The sequence below is a fragment of the Camelus dromedarius genome, chromosome 17 (genome assembly GCF_036321535.1).
Source record: "Camelus dromedarius isolate mCamDro1 chromosome 17, mCamDro1.pat, whole genome shotgun sequence".
In the NCBI taxonomy this organism is placed as follows: Eukaryota; Metazoa; Chordata; class Mammalia; order Artiodactyla; family Camelidae; genus Camelus; species Camelus dromedarius.
The window spans coordinates 5,346,669-5,360,162 of NC_087452.1; the positions used below are offsets into that span (position 1 = coordinate 5,346,669).

Sequence of the window (13,494 nt, forward strand, 5' to 3'; positions counted from 1 at the left end):
TGGGTATGTGGGCAGCTGCTTGTTGGTTAAGAGGTGGGCCCCACTTTGCAGGAGAGGGAGTGGAGGCTCAGAGAGGTGGGGGCTTCACTGCCGGTCTCTGGGCTGGTAAGCAGCTGAGTTGGGATGGGGATTCATTCTGACTCCAGAGCCTGAGCCTATTCTTTTATGAGGGCCCTCCGGCCCTAGGAGACATTATCCTAAATTAAGCCAACACCTTATTGGAACTCAGGTCTTGCAAAAATCTCAGTGCCTGAGGATTATTGGTTCCAATTTGCAGATGAGGCAAATCGAGGCCCAGAGAGGTAAAGGGACTTGCTCAAGGTCACCCAGATGGTCTAAGTGGTGCAGCCAGCATTCAAACCCACATCTGTGAGGTGCCAGAGCTCCCACTTGAAATCACTAAGCTCTGAGTTCTCTAAAGGCCCAGCCCCTGCCACCGCCTCCAGGAAGCCTTCCCTGCCAACTCTGGGGCTGCCATTCTCTACCCCTCTGAATGACGCTGGGCTGTGGAGCTGGTCTGGTGCTTGGGTAGGGCTGAGCGGTGGACTTTGAGGGGTTTTGGTGACCCAGCCTCTTTCCCCTTCTGTTGGTGCTGTGCTCCCTTATCTCTCTTTGGGGTGGTAACTCCAAGGCAGGAGAAAAGCTCCCCAACAGCTGGTGGTGCATGCGCGGGAAGCGCTCTGGTGAGTCAGGGGCACTAACAGGTGTGAAGGGCCTGATGACAAGGGGAGAAGGTGGTGGGGGGGGGGAGCAGGCAGGCCAGGCAGGAGGCCCCGGCAGCAGTCCAGGTGATGGTGGATAGCCCGGAGCAGTGGCTGGAGTGAGAGGAAATGAGTGGAGGTGAGAGGTTTCCAGGATGAAGAACTGAGGAGACTGGCTGATCGGTGGAATGTGGGGAGTGAGGAGGATTTCCCACTTGACTAGCTGGTCCCACACCTCGACCATCCTTAACTCCCTCCCACCCACTTCCAACCCCTTAGAAAATCCTACCTTCAAAATATGTTCACAGTCTGACCACATCTGCCCCTTTGTGTCTCCAGTCCAGCCCTCATCCTCTCCTGCCTGGATGAAAACAGCCTCCTCATTACTCTCCCTGCTTCCATCCAAGCCCCTCACAGTGGCCCAATGGTTCTTACCAAAACAGAAATCAGTTATGTCCTTCTGCTCAAAACCCTCCTGTTGCTCCTTATCTAACATCTCCACAGAGTTGCAGCTGCCCACCACCTCTCTCACCTCCTCTTCTACATGTTCCCCTTGCTTCAGTCATCCTGGCCTTCTAGCTGCTCTGCGAACAGTGCAGATAAGCCCTGACCCTAGGACATTTGCACAGCCCATTTCTTTTGCCTAGAATTCTCTTCCCAAGAAAGGCACAGGCTCCCTTTCTCCCCTTGCCAGTGAGGCCTTCGCTCACCTTCCCAGTTAGAATTCCAACCCCACTCCATACTCCTTGGTCCTCCCTATGCCTCTTCCCCCCTTTATTTCTCGCCCAATCACTTGCCATCTTCTGATATGCTGTATATTTTTACTTTTTAAAATATTCACTTTCTGGTCCTCCCACTAGAATGGAGGCTCCGTGAGGACAGGGTCATGTGGGTGCTCAGTCAGTATCTGCTGAATGAAAGAAGTGTCTGGATGGTGGGGTCATTGACTGAGACAGGAAGGAACAGACTGGTGGGGGTGGCAGAGATGAATTCAACTAGAACTTGAGTTTAAGATGCCCCAGTGGACACCCAAAAGGAGCTATTCAGAAGACAGTTAAATATGCAAGTGCGGACCTTAGTTTCTTCATCTGTAAATTGGGCTAACGATCCCAGCTCCCTTAGTGGGTGTGTGGGGGGAGGGCGAGTCTATGGAGATAAGAAGGCAGCAGTAATTAGCACATAGGCAGCCCTCAACCTAGGTGGCTTCCTTGCTATGTGTTTCCTTCTCCCCTCAGACAGCCATGACAAACTCGCTATGACAAGTTCCTGTGACAAATTCCCTGTGATGAGCCTGGAAGCTGCTGGCGTGTCCCTGAATGTTTGGAGAATTACGCAGTCCAGAGGAGGGGTCCTGCCCCATTTGCTTCTCCCTCATCCTGAGGCTCAGCTCATGGGCAACCAGATGCCCGCGTGGAGGCTGGAGCCGGAGGACCGAGGAAACTTTGTGGCGGCAAGCCCTCCCCTCCCTTCTCCTGTCATCACTGCTTCCAATCATATGAGGATCATTTTTCATTCCCTGCGGGCCTGCTTTGTAACCCACCTCTCAGTGGTGAGGAGAGGATTTTCAAAAATAGCTTTATTGATTTTATTTTTTGGACCATAGAAGCCAAAGATGTTCTTTGTTAAAGAAAAAATTAGATAGTATAGAAAAAAAATATTAAAATCAGCCCAAACCTTATCACCCAGAGATAATCACTGCCTCCATTTCCGTGCCTGGACTTCTCATCTGTATTTTTGTGTCCAAATGGGCTTGGGGCAGGACTTCTGGGCAGACAGAGCTGGGAAGGGACTGGGCCGGGTATCTAGGCAGGGCCTGGTGACGGGGCCTGTATCCCTGCTAGTCTGCGGTCAGAGCAAAGCCCACAGTCTGTCCTGTGTGCCGGGCCCGTCCCTGAGGGGCTGCCCTGTGTACCTCATATTTTATCATCATCTGCATACTCACCTAGCCACACCTCCTGGAAACGTTAATATTTTAATACTTTTCCTGTTTATTTGGAGCTCTGTAAAACAAATGCCACATAGCTACCCCCTCATTCAATCCTTAGAATAACCAAGAGAGAGAGAGCTCTCGTGATTAGGAAACTGAGGTCCAGGGAGGCAAGAGGCACAGAGCAAGTTCAGAACCAGGATGCACGCAGGTCTCTGCCGCCAACATCCTGGGAAGAGTGACATGTAACAAGAACTACAGTCCTTCTCTGCTTCAGGCACTTCGGGGCCTGCACCACCATCTGGTTTAATCCTTGCAACATCCCTGCCGGAGGGGCTTATTCTGTCCAGTGGCACAGAAGAGGAAACTGACATCAGAGAGGTGGAGTCATCTGCCTGAGGCCACACAGCCAGCGAGTAGGGGTGTTGAGAACTGAACACGGGTGTGTCTGGCTGTTGGGGTAGGGATGGGGCAGGGTGAGAAGGGTGAATGGTGCCCTTCTGTCAAGGGCAGCCTCTTGGTCCCTCGTCTGGGCACCCAGAGGGAAGCCTCTGGATCCTCTGGTCTCAAGTTCCAGTCTCTGCTTCAGTTCTGACCTCACTGGTCAGAGCCGGGACCACAGGGAGGGGCTTGGGTTTAGCAGCAGCGCCACCTGGTGGCTGATTTGCTGCCTCCGGACCCTGTCTGAGTCCAGGACCCTGAGTGGGAGGGAGGGCAGGGATGAAGGCAGGAGGCCCCCTAACTCATTCTTCCCTGCTGGACCTGCGGGTCAACCCCAAAGCCTCCTGGTATAGAGGGAAAAACTGAGCACACTGGGTTTGATAGACCTGGGTTTGAATTCCAGCTCGGTCTGTGTGACACTAGGCAATTTCCTCCAGCTACCTCTCTTGAGTTTGTTTCCACATCTGTTAAGTGGGCATGAATCGCAGTTGCAGGGGTATCTCGAGGCCAATGGAAAATACCTGACCTTATCCCAGGTGCCTGGCAGGTGCTGAATAAACGACACCCGAGGTGACTGACAAATGACACTTGCCTTTGCTCTGCTGTTTCCTCTGACCCCTCCCCACCATCTGCCAGGGGCTCCCACAGATCAGGCCCAGACCCTCTGCTGGGCTTCTCCTAAGTCACCCTTCTGCAGAGGGGCGATGCCAAACTCCTGCTCAGACCAGGCTAAAAGATTCTTCTCACTCTAGGAACGGTGCACTTTGGGAAGATACCCAAAAGGAAGGCAGAGAAACGAGAACGAGAAAAGCCAAGTGTTGGCCAGAATTGGTCTGACACACCCAGGTAGGGGGTCTCTGGAAGAGCCAAGCCTGCTCCACTCTCGAGGTCAAGGTCGTGGAGTCCTTGGCCCAGGCCCACCCTGCCCACTGCCTCCTGTGCTTTGTAGATCTGACTGGGCCTCCCCATCCCTGCCGGGCAGGCACCACCCCCTCTTCATTCACAGTCACATCAGATCCACTGTCTCCACCCCTGCCTCCCCTGCCTCCCCTGCCTCCTCTTTCCTCAAGGCAGCCTACAGGCGCTCTTGGGAAGCACGGTTCCCACAAGGTGACCCCAAGTGCCCTCTAGAACTCTGGATGGCTCTGAAGCCCCCCAGTAGTGACCAAGGGTCCTGATACTTTTGTTACCTTTGATGGCCCTCAGTAACTCTGCAGTGCTCCCCAGAGGTCCTCCATCTGTCCCAGCGTCCCCTGTAACTCCCACACCCACCTGGCGGTGTGCTCAACCCCTGCCAGCTCCCGAAGGGCTCCATCACGCACTGATGTCTCCACATCATTCTACTGGGTCCCCAGGACCCCCCAGTCCCTCAGGTCTCCAGGGGTCCCAATGGTCCTTTCAACTCTCAATGCCTCTCTGGCTCCAAACATCGCCTTGTCCATCTCTGTGAACCCGAGTGGCACAATATCACTTCTGGAGAACTGTGGAGACTTCTAGAAGTTCCTAGTGTCACCAAAGGTATTTCAAGGCTCCTGAAGACCCCAAGACCTTCCCCACACGGCCTCCACCACCACCTGGTTCTCCATGGCCTTGAATGACCCATCAGTGCTCATGGCTGTGATGACATTCAGTACCTTCCAAAGGTGGTCTGTGGAAAGGGCATGGGCCTTGGACCCAGAGACCCCTGGGGCTCTTAGCAGTTTTGGGACCTGGGGCAGCTGACTCTACCCCGAGCCTGTTTCCTCATCGGTAGAGTGTGACCACCACTCAACCCACAGGGAGGCTGAGGGCAAAGTAATACAGAGGGAGGGGCCAGCATGGTTTCCAGCAGCAGACAGGTCTTCAATGCCTATTTATTCCCTTTCCCATAGCTCCCTACTCCCCGGCAAGCTGGACACTCATTCACTGAAGCCTCTGCCCGGGGGAGCACCTGCTCTGTGCCAGGACCTGCACTGGTGTAGGTGTCACCCAAACCCCTTACCCTGAGAGACTGGGGAGGGGCCACCCAGCCGCACAGCAGGTAAAGTGGCACAAGGGGTTATAAGACTAGACCAGAATGGGAAGGACTTTGGTTTCTCCTGTATTTCTCCAAAGATGTCTTTCTGCCTCCTACCTTTGCACAGGGTGTTCCCTCAACACCAATGCCATTCCCTGCTTGGTGACGTCTCCCCACGCCCCAAGGAGCAACTCAAGTTTTAAATGTCTGATAAAGTGGTGGTGGGGTATGCGGGCTCTCTGTAGACCCCGCCAACCTTGGTCCTACTGAGCTCCTCCACTTGCCAGGAGATGTATCTAGTATCATTTTTGGCAAATTATTTATACTCTCTAAACATTAGTTCCTTTATATGAAAAAATGGGATTGATAACACTTACCTGTGAGCTTTGATGTGAGGCTCTGGTGAGATAATGCAGGCATGACACCTGGAACACAGTAGGTGCTCAATAAATGGTTCTCATTCCTGCCCTTGGCACTCCCTGAGCACCTGGTCCCTGGCACATCCTGCCCTGGAGTTGCTCGTGGGGGTGGTCCTGACATCCCGCTAGCCTGAGGCTCTGAGGGCAGTGCGTGCGTTGCTCCTCCCAGTATCCTTCACGGAGGGGACCTTATTCTAAAGTGAGACAGAGAAGGCCGAGAGTTGGCGACAAAGACTGACTCTGCTCCCTAACAGGTCATGAGGTGCCCAGGCCAAGGGCTCATTTGACTTTAACAGCCTGGGAGAGGGCAGGGGCTGAGTGCGAGACAGGTGTGTAGAGGACTTCGAGGCGACTCCTGAGCCAGCCATGTCCCCTCGCGGGGTCGCGTGTTCTTCACCCTTCCCTGCTGGCTGAGCCCAGGCCCAGAGAAGCGGGCTGACTTGCCCAGGGCCACCCTGCAGTGCTCAAACAGGCTGGAAAAGGCGGGGGAAGGCAGAACATCCTCTCCTCATGCACTTCTCCATGTCCGGAGGAGTGTGGACACCTCTCTTCTTGACTAAGAAGAGCAGGAACATTCAAGACAAGGACTTGTCTCAGGATCCCCAGTCCTAGGTCCAGGCACGGAACACAGTGGGTGCTCAGTAAAAGCCGACTGAACACATGACCCTGTTTTTCAAAACACGCAGCTCTCAGCCTGAAGCGTCAGCTCTTTGCTGCCTGATCCCCTCCCCCATTTCCCAAGACAGGTTCAGGGGGACCCCGAGATCAGGGATTTTAAGCAAGAGTCAACCAGACAGGAATGAGCAGACACCATGTGTAGATGATCTCACTGCGCCATGTGCTATCAGGACAAAGCACACTCTGGGGTCTTAAGCCAGTGTTTGGAAATCTCAGACACAGATTTAAGAGATTTTCATCTAAGTTCTGAACAATACCACACTTTCAGAGCTTAGGCACAACTCCTTCAGGATAATAATAACCTGTGTGAACACGAAGCTTTACCACTCACACCCAGAGCTCACAGGAGCTTCCTAAGTACCGAGTTTGAAGTGGGAGCAATTATCCCCGTTTTAGAGATGAGGAAACTGAGGCTGGCAAGGGCAGGTCCTGAAGCCCAAACCAGGGCTGCATACTCCAAATCCTCCTGTCCTTCCGCCCACCTTGCCTGCCTGCCTCAGACACGCAGCACTGCCCAATGGCATAGGTGCATGACTTTGTGGCAATGCGGGGTGGCTACTGCCTTCTCTGTCTTGCAGCCTGAGAGGCATTTGGGGGCAGTGATGAAGAGACTGGACTTTGAGGTCAGACAGACTTGACTTCTCTTTCTAGTCCTGCTGGTTACTAGCTGTGGGATTCTGGGCAAATGGCTCGCCTTCTCTCTGCCTCAATGTCCCCTGTCTGTAAAGTGGGGGATGTAATAAATAAACAAGGTTGGGGGAATGCCTTCCTTCTGGGGTTGTTGCAGGATTAAACAGAGAACTTCTGTAAAGCACTTCGCACACAGTAGACATTCAATGCACGGGGTCACACAGAAGGCAGTGCGGGCTCCTGAAACAGCCCTGCGTGTTTCTAATTTGTAATCCCAAGCTGAGGCAGCAAGCTCCAAATACAGAACCAAGACGGTTTTTCAGGAACATCACGAAGGTGATAAAGCAGAAAGAACCACCCGGTGAGCATCACTCCGCTAGGAACAGCCACAGAGAGTTTGTTCATTTCTTTAATATTTAAAAATGAGTAAGCCGACAATCGTGTACCCTTTGAATACTCAATAAAAACGTCCATTATGCAAAACAGTACAACCTTTTTCATTTTTAATAATACTGTAAATATCTCAGAAAGGATGTATTGTTTCTAAGGAATATCAAAAAAGTCACCACAATGATGAATCACCTGCCCCCACATTGCCCTCCCCACCCCCCAAAGTTACCCGAATACTAGTAGGAAATTACAAAAAAACGAAGAACAAAAGCCCTCCTCCGCTCTGCCCCATGAGTCGTGTTAAGTGAGTGAAGTGTTGTGTTGCTTGTACAATGCAGTGCGTCCCCGGAAGGCAGGGCTGTGCACTGGTGAGAGCGGTTGGTGGAGAACCAGTAGCAGCAACACTGGGGAGACTCCTCCCCGACTTGATGGGAGAAGAGCAGACAAGGATGAACATAGGCAGGGGGCTCAGCCTGAGCCCGGATCTTCCCACATCCATTTCCCGGGTCCACGGGATCAGACAGCTCAAGGAGATGCCGGGCAGGCCTGGGCTGTGTGTGCAAAAGGGGGGCCCAGACCCAGGCATCCCGACCTCCTGGGGGGTCCTGGGCATCCGTCTTAGCAAACGCAGGCTTCAGGTGGGGGCTGGTCAGAGCAGAGAAGCTGGGAGTGGGGTGAATCAAACACACAGGGTCATTACAGGAAACCAACTCCTCTGTTTGAAGAAAGGTTGAGTTTCCACCAAAGAAATTGGGAACATAAAGGAAAAGGATAAAGAATGCACCTTCCCTGTCCCCAAATAACTCAGGATCCAAGGCAGAGATTTGACGTCAAATCCAATTAAAAAAGAGAGGATCAGCCAGGGAGGACTGGAGCAGCGGCAGCCTCCTCCGCAGACCCCAGGCCTGCACCCACTGGGAGAGGGGCGGGAGCCCGGGTCTCCCCTCCAGTGAGCGCTGAGGCTTCCCAGCACCCTGGCCGGAGAGGCAGGTGGGACAGCTCCTGGGAAAAAGGTAGGGAAGAAGCCTCGAGAAGGTTCCAAGGTTCTGCTGGTGACAGGAAGGACAGGGAAGGGACTGGAGGTAGCATGATGGTACAAGAGAGAGCGGAGGGCAAGGGGTAAAGAAGGGGGTGGAGGATGAACCCAGGCTCCAGGCTGGACTGTAGCTCCTCCCGGGAGGCTGGGGGAAGGCCCCAGCATGCAGATCCTGGCTGGAGTAGTGACAGGACAGAGAGGCAGAACTGAGGGTGAGAGAGGACAGACAGGAGGTGCCCTGCCATGGGGCTGAGGACCTGGCTGGTCTCCAGAGGACGGGGCCACTCACGGATGAAATCAAACCATACAGCTTCCATGATAAACTTAGTTTTAAATAAGTGGGTGGGAGGGAGGTGGAAGCAGGGATGACAGCCTGCAAGTCTTCAGAAGAATCCAAGATCAACCAGCAGGTCTGCAAGCCAGTGAGGCATGCAGAGAGAATCCTCAAGAGATGTGGCCGGGAAAAATCTCAGAGATCACCTGATCCAGGCCTCCCCATTGGGGAGATGCAGAAGCTCGGGCCGAGGACGGGAGGGGAGTGCCCCAGGCCACTTGGTGGGACCAGAGCGCGGCCTGCTATCCAGGAGTCCCGAGTCTGGTGCGACCTTTTGTTTCCCCTGTGACATAGCTTGCTGTCTGCAAGCCCACCTCTAGGAAGGTGGGGATGACAAAGGGAGGGTCTGAAGGGAAAGCCTGGAGGCTCGGAGGAGGGGCAGCTGCAACCGTCAGGGACAAACATGGGACACAGACCGGTCGGTTAAAAGGCTGACAGGGGAGGGCAGGCATGGCACCCACCCACCTGCCCTGCAGCCCGAGTATAAAAGTTGGACCCTAGGAGACAACTTGTTCCTAAACCCCAGCAAACACTCGTTAAAACCATCCTAGCACAAGAAGACTGCTAGTCCCTGTGCAGGATTATGTCTCCGTACTGTTACTTACATGACAACTGGGGGGCGAGGAGGGGAATGTGACTTTAAACCAGAGTGGACATGGCCACCTTAAAATTAACTTGTTAATAAATCCTGTGCCAAACGAGCAAGCCTCTACCATTAGGTGAAGTACGCGGTTCGGGTGTTCATTTGTACACACGGCGGAGGAGGAGGAGGAGGAGAGGCATCGAGGTGGCAGGCGGCGCTCAGAAGTGCGTCTCCTTCTCTGTGATGGCTGCAATGGTCCCATCGCCCTTGAGTTTGGCATCACAGTCATTAACCGTCACCGTCCGTGGGCCTGCCCCAAGCTTGCCCCGCATTTTCAGATCGGCGCTGGGGATGGTCAACTTCCGGAATTTCTAGGTGGGGGGAGAGGAGAGCTGTCTGAACACGGCTGCCGGGGTCCTAGGCCTGCCTGGGTGACTCCCACAGCACAGTGGATGCCTCGGGGCCATGAACCCATCAGACTGAGGCTGGGCTGCAGCTCTGCCACTCAGAGCTCTGTCCTGGACAATGAATTGACCTCCCTGGGTCTCAGTCTCCCCCTCTCCCACAGCCCCCAGACAGGGGGACAACGAGGAGTTGGCTGAGGAGTTGGAGACGGTCAGCGGAAGGGCCCAGGCCCGCACTGGGCCGCTGCAGGGGCCCAGGGCGCGAGCGCTGTACCCAGGCTGCTGGCCGCATCCCTGCTTCCCGTGGACACGGAGAAGCTAGCGCTGCTTGGCCACTCACTCCCCGCGGGGCAAGTCACCCAACATCTCCAAGCTGCGTCTCCCCGCCTGTGAAAGGGGGCAGGAGCACCTGCCTGGAGGGCCGCTGTGAGGAGGAGCTGCTGGACAAATGAGGACAGTCCCCACAGAAAGACGTCACCACATCCAGGGGAACAGGTGGCCCTGTCTGATGAAGGAAACATGCTCTCTGATGCTGACGCTCACGGCCACAGCCTCACGGCGCCTTGCAGAGTGGCCGGCACTCTACCGATGAGGGAGCGGAGGCCACGGGCAGACCCCTGACACACACTCCTGCCCGCACGGTCCCGCCTCAGGCCCCCCACCTCAGCCTCACGTGTGCCCCCAGGTTCCCTTGAGAGAAGACGTCAGGTCAGGATTTAGGAGGCCTTTTCTGGGCATAAACCTTTTCCACAGAAGGCTGGAAAGACGTTTGGGTGGTTAGTTTCTCACGATCAAGGTTCTGTTGTCTCTCTCAGATCCTGCCCAAGGGGAGATTAATGGGCAGACCTCCCCATGCTGAACACCCCCCGGGGCACCAGGGTCTTGACACAGGGCAGGTCTTGGGAGCAAGGGCTCCAAGGCCAGGCACCTGGGCTTGAATCCCAGTTCTACCACGTACTGGGGCCAGAACTCAGCCCCTGCGCCTCGTTCCCTCCTCTGTCAAAGGCGTAACAGCGGCATCTGCCTCTAGGGTTGCCCTGAGGCCCAGATTTGTTGCCCAGTTCACAGCTCTTAGCACCCAGACTATCCGCCCTCACAGCAATTCTCTGAGGCGGGTACCACTGACCCTGTTTTTCCTTCCAGATCCTTCCCATCAGCTGACAGAATCTTCTGGCAACAGAGGGTGGGGAAGTAACTGGCAGGGGCCTACAGGGCCAAGGTGTTAGGGCCCCAGGACTGCTCTCCTCTGGACATGTCTGGTCCCGCATGAGAGTTAACAAGCGCCCTTGCCCTGCTGAGGCCCTGGACTTGCTCTGGGGGACGAGCAGGCTGGAGAGAGGGCCCTTCCTTCTCTGCTTGCTCCTTCTGGCTGCACTCTGGCTTTTCTGGAGCCCAGGCCCCTCCGTGGGCAGGCGGGCTGGCTGGAGCCGACTCTGGGCTGGCACTCGCCTATGGCCATGGCCTGGGAGATACTGGTCAGCCCGAATCCCCCCTGTGGTGCTGCACTGGGGCAGAAACGAGGTGGGGGGGCCCGAGAGCAAGGCCTCCAGGGAACCCACTCTGCCACTCCAAGGCTGTGTGCCCTTGGGCAACTTGCTTCACTTCTCTGTGCCACAGCTGCCTCCTCTGTACCATGGGGAGAGGAAGGGCCTCCACCTCACGGCACTGCTACGAGGATTCAATGGCTTAGTGTTTGCAGATGGCTTCGAAGAGTGTCTAGAGCACAGCAGACAGTTTGCTAAATGGGTGAGAAACTGACTCAGACCTTCTGATCCGCCCGCAGGTGGGAGAGTGAAGGGAAGATAGGCGCCGGGGGCGGGGGGGTGTGTGGTGTGTGTCGAAGGGCGGGGTCCTAGTTCACTCCGTTACCAAGAGACCATGTACTGTGTGGTTCCAAGGACAGGAAGCATCCAGAAGAGGCACGTGCACAGAGACAGAGGCAGACTTGTGGGTGTCTAGGGCTGGGAACAGGGCTTACTGTGAATGGGCACTGGGGATCTCATTAGGGAGATAAAAAGGTTTGCAAACTGATTTATGGTGATAATTGCACTACCCGGAAAGCTACTAAAAAACCACGGAGTTGTACACCTGAAATGGGTGAATTTTATGATATAGAAAATGTACTTTGATAAAATTGTTTAAAAAATTTGATTTGCTAATTTTTGGCTGAGATCTTAGGCAAGTGACTTAAGTTCTCTGAGCTTCAGTTTCCCTCACCTGTTAAATATAGAAAGTGATGCCTTTCACCCCGGCTGGCTCTGAGGACTAAAGGAGATGCAGACGGAGAGAGCCTGGCCGGGTGATGACACATAACAGGTGTCCCCCAGTGTCAGACCAGCTCCCTGTGTTGTGGGAATGGGTCTTGAATGAATGGAATCCACAGAACCATCAGAGCTAACACTTGGTCCTTCTCTGTCCCAGGTCCTGGTCTAATTGCTCTCCCTCTCTGCACTCGCTGAGTCCACAACAACCAACCTCTGGACGTGAGGGACTGCTGTTGGTCCATTTTACAGATGAGGAAACTGAGGCCAAGCTCAGGGAAAATGGCTCAACTCTGAGGCCTCAGCACAATAGTAACGACAGACACCTGCCAGGGAGGAGCTGGCCAGGATCCCCCGAGAGACACGTGGGGGCACATTCTCACACACTCACTGCCCAGATGAGGAAGCTGGGACCCGGAGGCGCCCATGGCTGCACCGGTGCTCACCAGCCCGCCCAGCACAGCCAGCCCCGCTCACCTCAGGCAGCGTCCCCTCTGTCTTCCACACCTTGATGAAGACCCACAGCGGGATACAGAGCATGGAGGACAGGGCCATGAGCCAGCCGATGCCGTAGCCCCAGGCGGGGTAGGTGTAGACGTTGTTGTACTTGAGGGGCTTGTACTTGACCAGGAAGAAGATGAAGATGCCCTGCGGGGAGACGGGGAGAGGTCCCTGGGGTGGGGGACCCTGAGCCTGCACACAGGTGGCCAGCAGGGAAGACGGTCCATCCCGTGTGGCAGCCTCGGAGAGGCGAGGCCCTGCTCGGTCCACGGCGAGAAACACAGGGAACAGACCCTCACAGAGCCTGCAAGACCCTCCCCGCCCTGCAGAAGCCTTGGCCTTGCTTCCTTTCAGAAGCAAGATGTTTGTGAAGGTGCTTTGAGATACTTCCAGTGCCGAGAACCGGGTGAAGAGCACTGTTTTGTTTTTAATTAAACATCCTCTCACCTCATCCTCACGGTCTGGTCCGAGGGTCAGAGTGTGGGCCCCTCTTTACCCCCAGGCTGCTGCTTCACTGCCAAGAGCAGAGCCAAATGTTCACGGGACCCTCAGCTCCCACAGAAGCAGGTCCCAGCTGCCCAGTTTGCGGGCACGGAATCAGGCCCCGAGAAGGGAGGTGACTTGCTCAGTCACACAGCAAGCTGGTGGCAGGGCTGGGTCCTAGTGAGGCCAAGCTCAGAGACTGTCCCCACTGCCAGCTTCGAAAGGTGTCGGGTGCCTCGGGCTTTGGGAATGCACAGAGGGTCCCCCAGGGGGACATCCCCTCCTCAGTCTCAGCCTCGGCCTGGCCTGGGCTCTGGAGTAGAGAAGTGGTGGGTGGCTGGGCTGCAGGCAGCTCCTGGGGGACCCTTACCGCACAAATCCCGGGGGTCACAACCTTCCAGCACCATTTAATGAGTGACAGCGGCCGGTAGCCAATCATATCTTCGATGTTATCATAGAAGCGGTTGCTTCCTGTCCAGAATAAAGCAGACGGGCACACACACCCCAGAGCATTTCTGTACAAGACTCAGAGGAAAGGCAATGAGCGTCTGCTTCCCCCAGCCTGAGACAATTGCAGCAGGGACCTTATTTACCGCTTTAAAAACTACCAAGGACTTACATATGTGAGGTTTCAGGATAAACTGTGGGAGGAGGGCTTCTGGTCTGCTTTCGGGAAGACCCCACCCGACCTCGGGCAGTGACGCCCAGGA

At 55.1% G+C, this 13,494-nt stretch overlaps 1 protein-coding gene across 2 annotated transcripts in view; it reads right to left on the bottom strand.

The window, feature by feature from the left end:
• Nucleotides 1–5,533: 5,533 nt before the first annotated feature.
• SLC6A11 (solute carrier family 6 member 11) overlaps nucleotides 5,534–13,494 on the bottom strand; it is a 115,407-nt gene continuing 107,446 nt past the window's right edge. Inside the window, exons 12-14 of one of the 2 annotated variants that reach the window (XM_031470889.2) lie at nucleotides 13,155–13,255; nucleotides 12,278–12,448; nucleotides 5,534–5,678 (exon numbers count right to left, since the gene is read on the bottom strand). In XM_031470889.2, the coding sequence (XP_031326749.1) occupies nucleotides 5,610–5,678; nucleotides 12,278–12,448; nucleotides 13,155–13,255 (341 nt within the window). In that variant the 3' untranslated portion in view covers nucleotides 5,534–5,609. Of the gene's footprint in view, nucleotides 5,679–7,199; nucleotides 9,507–12,277; nucleotides 12,449–13,154; nucleotides 13,256–13,494 lie in introns of those variants that run through there. The other variant, XM_031470888.2, reaches the window with a different exon arrangement.